The 8,028-nt window shown below is 31.7% G+C and overlaps 2 protein-coding genes across 2 annotated transcripts; one reads left to right on the forward strand and one right to left on the reverse strand.

Moving 5' to 3' along the window:
• Positions 1–497: 497 nt before the first annotated feature.
• TRIADDRAFT_56502 (uncharacterized protein) lies at positions 498–2,778 on the reverse strand (the record flags this gene model as incomplete). The annotated part of the gene is made up of 5 exons (XM_002112863.1): positions 498–665; positions 758–886; positions 991–1,236; positions 1,657–1,978; positions 2,495–2,778. The coding sequence occupies 5 exons, from the start codon at positions 2,776–2,778 to the stop codon at positions 498–500; spliced, it is 1,149 nt and encodes a 382-aa protein (XP_002112899.1).
• A 667-nt stretch (positions 2,779–3,445) lies between these two features.
• On the forward strand, positions 3,446–7,798 carry TRIADDRAFT_56503 (uncharacterized protein; the record flags this gene model as incomplete). Its single annotated transcript, XM_002112426.1, has 12 exons — positions 3,446–3,489; positions 3,996–4,073; positions 4,678–4,773; positions 4,979–4,994; positions 5,413–5,506; positions 5,906–6,019; positions 6,349–6,446; positions 6,575–6,603; positions 6,742–6,830; positions 7,178–7,241; positions 7,327–7,382; positions 7,716–7,798. 12 exons carry the CDS (start codon positions 3,446–3,448, stop codon positions 7,796–7,798), a joined length of 861 nt encoding a protein of 286 aa, XP_002112462.1.
• Positions 7,799–8,028: the final 230 nt, after the last annotated feature.

Genomic DNA, 8,028 nt, shown 5'->3' on the forward strand with positions numbered 1-8,028 from the left:
TATATCCGAATTAATGTCAGCTCGTGAATTTATAATACAATAAATTTATATACTATTAAGCTCAAGTACATTTAGTGACCTTTCAGCTAGACCTGATTGGATCGTTATTGCATACTAGAAAAGAGATTCGAAAGTAGTCACTAGTCTCACTTCACAATACCAGATCCAATATCCGTCCTAAGCAAATACAATTAGGCTACAAGATGCATTAAAAATGGTAATAAATTAATACGACCGATAACTTAATTGCAATTTTAGTAAATATTTACAATAAAAATTTCATTTTATAATCTTTCATAATCAGTTGCAAAGTTTACCTCATAATGAACTTGTTTTAGATGACTAATCAATACATACACATGTTAGTATCGTAAGAATCACATTATATTTTGCCCTCGTCATAGGGTTAACATTAGTACAAAGGGTGATTAGATTACTGATAAGTATGTAAGAGTTACTTCAGCAAAAGTAGCTATTTTATCAGTTGGTTTTATATCTTATAAGTGAAAGATTTTTAATCCGTTCATGTTTGTTATTACAATTTTCTCCAGGGCAGTTTTTGCATCACAATCTTGAAAGTATGCTAAGGAATCCAACAATTTTGATTTGTAGGTTTCGTAAACAGTTTTAACTTCGTCAAGCACCAATTTTTGATGTTTATAAAACTAAGACATTAAATAAGAAATCAAATCGTTGTTCAGAAGTTATAAAAGCTCTGTCAATTATATATAGTAGTATTTATCACGAAGTCAGTTACTTGAATATTTGACGAGAATAACGTAGCTTTATCTTCTGAATTTTGCAAGGCAAGGAGTGCCGGTAAACTTGTATAATCTATCTGACTTCCAGTATCATCCAATTGAAGTGCACTTAATTCTAAGGATAACTGTCAAATAAGAGTAATCGTTATAGAACGGTATGGATTTAAGCAAGTAATTTCTAATTAACACTCGTACATTCAATTACGAAATTGTTTGGAAATAGGATAACCTGTTGAGTATAAGCCAAGTTCTGTCCAAAATTGTTAGCGACCATTTGCGCTTCTTCACTATGATTAACTAACTTTAAAGCACATTGACAACTCTTTGATAATAAACTACCCTTTCTTAATAATGTTCGTTGCTCCCATAAATTGACATAGTCTATAATATCCGACTTAATTACATCTTGAATCGTAGAACAAAGAAATTCACCTTCCATCATTTCACTTATGGCTTCGGACATGAGTTGTACAACCTGCGAATAGAAGGAGAAAAAATAATATTTCATTGATATTGTAACTAACTTATAGCACATAGATTTCTGTAAAATAATAAGATATGACAAAATATATATTAGTATTTACGTAAAAGCATCGTTCACTATATCAATACAGTAGCTAGCTTGAATAACAAATATCTTCGACTGCAGACTTAGAGCTACCTTGATCGATTGATCGATCGGTTGCTGCGGCATGCGATCAAAGCAGAGATTTATAAATCATGTATGTAATGATGACAGTATTTATGATATAGAAATTGCTATATTTAAAAAAATGTTACAATATATTAACAGTCTAAAAAAGTGATACTAGGTGATCCGATGAAACATAAGAAAAAAATTTCGAATCCGTAGAAATTTTCAACATTATGTAATATCGATCAGTTAATCTACAACCTGTGTATTTTCTAACTTAGCCAATCCATTGCTGGCTTTGGCCAACAAGAAATCACCAATTAAAACAGCCATTTTATTGCCTAGCTGCAATTCTTTGTCTTCTTCGGAAGCAATCGGTTCAGGTAAATTAACTACTCCAGTGTGAATTATTTGTGCCATGCGAATTATTTCAGTAATTTCTGCTAGTGATCGCTGAGTTGGGTAGATTCCATCGACGCTTTGTTCTTCAATCATTTGACTTTTACCAGCAGCTTTAGCAATGAGCAAGACAATTAAGGAATATTTAGCTTTGTTTTCGTTATAACTGTTATTGATTAATCCCCTATCAAATCATAACCGTTCATATAACATTAGTTGCCATAAAGGTTTCTATAGCAGGAGTATAGTAGACTGTATATAGTAAATTAGACATTAATTGATTAGTTCACTTTAAATTGGAGATTCCATGCATTGTGTCAATGGTATGACTCAAAGTGTAATAGTAATCTTAGCAGAGATGCTTGATGGGCATGATCTTTAACCCTGGACATTTAGTACCGTAGTATGCTGTTGATACACGTGTTATAGAGAGGCTTAACTTACGAGTACCTCAATCTTCTAATTGATAGCATACGCGTATTCACTATACAACTGTATATCATTTTATTGCGTAGCAAGCTTAAAGATTCGCTACCTAAACAAGTCTAGATATCGACTCGTGTCTATCCGGGGACTACAGTACCGTATGGTGTGATGATCGTGTCCAATTATTACCATTACGATAAGCTTACAACTCTTTTATTAACACAAACTGATTGACTGAATAGTTACACAAACTTCTAGAAGGGTTTTTACTGACCTAATAGTATGCATTAATGGATGACGGCTACCGAGTAATTTCTTCATATGCACTGCAACATTGGATACTTCGTCTGTGAGTAAATGTCGAAAGCTAAGGAAAGACGTAGGATAACCAACGATTTTTTCAGCTTCAGAAACCGCTTTAGCTTCATGTGTCTTGGGATATGCAGAAAATGTACCATAAAATTGTCCATGGACATTATATGTTAGGTTAATGACAGTCTTCTTTGGGTGATGATTCCATTGCCGCCATAATAATCGTAAAATAGCATTACTTATCATGATGATTAATGTTGAGCAGCAAGTAGCTGCAGATCTTGGCGAAGAGTTGAGGATGATGAATGGATGAGCTCAGCAACTAGAGCTCAATCTGAGCTGCAGACTGCAGTCATGGTGATGAAATGTTGCGTACTGTACGCGCGATACTTGTAGTTGAATCTATCTGTCGCTTGCGTTCCCATAGTGCATTATAGGCATAAGGCACCTGTTTGCGTTATGATTATTACAGACCACAGTACATATTGTACAGTGTACAGTACATCATGTACAGTACAGTACTGTACCAGAAGTCGTGGATCTGATTCGAAGAAGAAATGGAGTCCATTTTGCAATGAAACGAAAGAAATCAATGAACTAAAAATCCAGTAAAATCTTTCATAGCTTCAATTTTTACCTTGTAACAGTTACACTAGATTGATGTAGATATTCTCTAGTGACATTCTTCAAAGACTCTTGACCCACATACTGTATAACAACGTGTTCATATTTTTGTATCAGGCATTTATTAATAGATTAGCGATAGTAGCTAGCATACAGTGATAGCACTTGTACCCTGGTCGCAGTGTCCAGAATTAATATAATTTGCTAATTTGGTCATTGAAAAGATACTAAAGGCTGTCTCTTTAATAATCTTGCTAATATCTATTTTATCCAAGGCTATCTTAGCAGAATGATACGTCGATATTACATCATTGTCTACCTTATGATTATTTCGTAAGTAATGATTGCTTAGCCTTCAACACTTCTAATATAAATGATGAATGATGCTGTCGTATGGATACATACAAATACTCATCTAATGTCAGTAGGCTCCTTACACTGCATAATAAAATGAAATAGTGATATCGTTTTATCTTTGCAACCAGGGATAGTTATTAAAATGAATAGTATCTTAGTTGCTGGCAGATTTAGGAGATTATGTAACGATCCATTTACTACTCAGTCGTACAGTCTCGTGTTAGACATACAGTATTACGTAGTAACTTAAATAGTTAATATCAATTATATTATGAGCAATTATTTAGCCCTTGGTGTTGAAGTTGATTGCAAGAAATGATTTGTGATTAGTTTAGCTACTACGTATTTAACAAACTCATTTTCTGTCTATTTCCTCTATGCAATGCTATGCAATTTAGTAAAATGATCCAGCTGGGCATTATTGTATTATGATTCTATCTTCTGATTTTAATTAAATTAAATAAATTCATGGTCGTCCTTAGGTTATGCCTGTCAAGTAGCCAGGATAACTTTTTTAACCAGTTTGCTAATCAAGCTTTTCAATTTGCCTATAAATCATGGTACGCATGACTATAAGATATCATTATAGTAATGTCATAATTACTGTTATAGTTAAATATTCTTATTATAGCGTACGGAGAAGATTTAGTAATAAATCCAATGACGGATTAGATTAAAAAGTATATAGCGTATGACCATGAATTAAATTCAACGTGTCACATACTGCATATCAAAAAGTTACATATTATATATAATAGTATTAAACAAACAACAAACTGAATTAAGGTTTGGAAATAACATTAATAAATTCTCTAATAATGCTTAATTTCAGTATCACATATTGTATGTAAGTGATATATATATTGAGATATTACGAAGCATTTTTTTAAAATATTCAGTAGCAATAAACTGCACTAATATTAGAAGATAACATATTAATGGTTTTGTCAATATAACTTGTTACCATTACAGTGTACTATTGATGCTGTTTCTATATATGTTATGATATAAATTGTACTTTAGTGTTGTACTTCTGTAATAATAATTTATTAAGAAGCCTTAAAACGATTGCAGTGATTAATATATAAAAATAGCACCCCAGGTACGTAAAATTTTGATAGAAATTGATCGCAACCATTGATTAGGATGATTCATATTTGGTAGGAATAATCAAAATTATCGTGAAGTCAGGCATCTAAATAATATTGATAAACCATCGTATGTACTAGCAACCCCAGGTGGAAGTTTATACATTTCAAGGTAATTTAGAAACTTAGAGTATCAACTTTTATATCGTCCGATTACATCGATCTGAATTTGATGAGAAACGTTTGATTGCTGGTAATACTGTATGTTATCTAACAACAAATTATTTTAAATATTAATACCTATAACTAGTTATGAATTTGACATCCACATATAACTCGTATGTAACAAATTAACACCATTTCTATTTCATTTTTAGCTTCATGAAAAATGAAGTAAGTCATTACAACCAACCAATTGAAGAAAACTTAAGTTTATTTTTCGACCTATAAGCTGTACAAATATTTAATTGTAAATGGATAATTGAAATTTTAATGTGTAATCAAACGATCAGTAGCGCTAACGTAACATAGAAACGATTACACGTACTATGCGTCCTATGATATCACCTATATGAGTACAAACGAGGTCTCATTAAATTAAATATTTCAAGTTAATCTTGATTTGTTTAAAGATTTGCTCTAATATACGTTTATCACATTCTAGTTGTACTCTACGGTGTTTAAGGAGTAAAACATATTATAAAAGCTTATTTAGCATTGATTACCTAACCGAAAATTTTATACAAGACTAGCATTTAAAAAATATGACTGGAAAGTTTTATTTTATTGTAATACTATTGACCTTTTGCAGGTTTATTGGATACCTAATATTTATAAATCTCAGAGTCAAGCTGTTACACTGATTCATGGTTCCGGTTTAGATGGTCCATGGGGAATGGTATTGGGTAAGATTTTATAATACCAGCTTAAAGTGCAGATACTGTAGGATTATATAAACATGTAGAGCAATTTAGTCCACCTTTTAATTGAAATCGGGTCAATCCTATATGAGGGATCAAACATAAGAAATTAAACTTAAATCAAATACGATAGTTTTGTCAGTTGTACTATATTTATACATATGTATGCGTATTTTGCATGTTTTGGCAAACAAATTTTTATTACGTTGCAATGCAAGCCGATGTTTACTTTAGGAGTTTTATAAGACATGTCTTTGCTTATGTTCTTGCATTAGTAAATTTAAACAATTGCAATATTTAATAATGTCTACAAATTTATTTATCACATGGGATGATTATAATTATTTAATATGTAAGATAACTTAGTCTACTTATGAAACTTAGATAATAAGATATTATATGTAGCAAGCTTTGCAACTGACGAAATTCGGAAGTATAATTCTACGACTGGGGAATTTATAAATTCCTTTGGCGGTGAACAATATTTGGATTGTCCAGGTTATTCACATATCATTTTAATTTCATCAAACGTCATACAATTCCATCTATTTGCTGTAGCTGATTCGTGATTATAACGCAGTCGTTTCTAAAATTATAGCAAAATACACTTATTAAATACTCTTTTCGTTTGTATACTGCTATTCGTAAGAGTTGTGAGGTATAGGTATACAGTACAGCATATTTCGGTGTAACTGTCAAATACGACTGTAGATATTACAATTCTGATGTAATTATAAATATGCATCTTGTTACAGTATTTATCAATCTATTACTAACCTAAGACTTTAAATATTGATTTTCTATTACTTGCTGTAATTTCGGTACAGAGGGAATCGTATTAGGATCTAACAGAACTCTCTATGTTGCCAGTTTTCTGAACGATAAAGTAGTAAAATTTAATTTGGAAGGTGATTTCTTAGGAGTGGTACGTATATATTCCATCATTACATTTAATTTATCCTTTAGAACTCATACTTCATACTGCTAAAATCGGTTCTACTCCAAATTTAATGCACATAATGTTTAATCTATGCATACATATATATATGTTAGGTAGCGGATGGGAGTAGCGGTTTGAAAGGGTATGCATACGAAAATATAAGTAGAATATAAGTAGTAGTAGAATATTGTAAGATCTCTAATAAATAAATTTTGCCTTAATGCTACATTCATATAGTGACAAAACTTTAAATCATGCGATTATCCTGTTGAATGTATAGACCAGAAGGCGTTTTGTTGATGAAAGATGGAAGCCTATTAGTTACCAGTCATTATAGCGATAATATCCTCAAATTTAATTCTCAAACTGGTAAGAAGAATAAATATTTCAAAGTCTTTGATATAGTATATAGGGAATGACCGGCCATTCCCGGGAGTGGCCAGGATTGACCGTAACATATATAGTAGTAGCCTACTACAGTTCGTAAAACTTCCATGTATTTTTTATAATTGATAATTCTTTAATGAGACATACTTACATGTGCACATGTCCGTGTCAACACTACAAATAATTAGTTGAAAGATAAAACAATCTAATGAAACGAAATAGCATTAAGTAGTAGGCTTAAGCGATTCACTTTGGACCTACTAGAAATGGCTATTAGCAAATTTTTAAAATCGCATTATAGCTGTACTGGGGTGTTTATTATGCTGTAGGCAAATTCTTGGGTGAATTTGGTAAAGTTGATAGGCCTGTAGGACTCGCTCTTGGTTATGATGGGTAAAACTCTGAGATCTATTATAGGTTAATGCTATATTTTGGATATCATTATTAGCTGTACCCTGAATTTCGTTTTTCTTTTTAGCTTTGTCTATGTAACAAGTTATTCCACGGATAGCATCGTAATTTTGGATAGCAGCGGTACGAATATCTTATTGACGTGAAAAATTTTGAAGATAATTTCTTATCGTATTGAATGTGTATTCCTCTCTGCATGGTACATGCAGTGTGCTGTATTACAACAGTATCTTATATTGTATGCACCCGTATAGTTCACTTATTATATATTAATTAACAAAAGAAATTTTTTTACCGCTTTATTCCATTCCTCGCTAAATATCAATAAGGACGCTTTGTTGACGTGGTAGCAAAACATGGAATGAATGGACCTTCTAGCTTAAGGCAAGTTTAACTTCAAATTACTATTATAAATTATATAGTTCTTCTGATCGATATTATGGTTTTGGATTACAGTTTTGCCAGTAGCCGAATTATATACTGTTCCAGCTATGGGAATGATCGAGTCTTATCAATCAATATCTCATCAAGCGCTGTAATGAATTGATTATAATGATCAACACTGTTGCGAAGCCAGTTTTACTTTGATTCGGAGAATATAATGAAATACTCTAACTAATGTGTTATTATTGTTAAGAAACCTAACAGTCATGGTCCTGTATGCCAAGCTTTATGAGCTTTGTAGTGATTAAATCACTTTTAAGACTAGTTTTTACTATGAAACAGGATAATGTAATTTACCTTATGCTTTTATCTAAATTACCTGCCT

This window comes from Trichoplax adhaerens, genomic scaffold, assembly GCF_000150275.1.
Source record: "Trichoplax adhaerens TRIADscaffold_5 genomic scaffold, whole genome shotgun sequence".
NCBI classification, from domain to species: domain Eukaryota; kingdom Metazoa; phylum Placozoa; class Uniplacotomia; order Trichoplacea; family Trichoplacidae; genus Trichoplax; species Trichoplax adhaerens.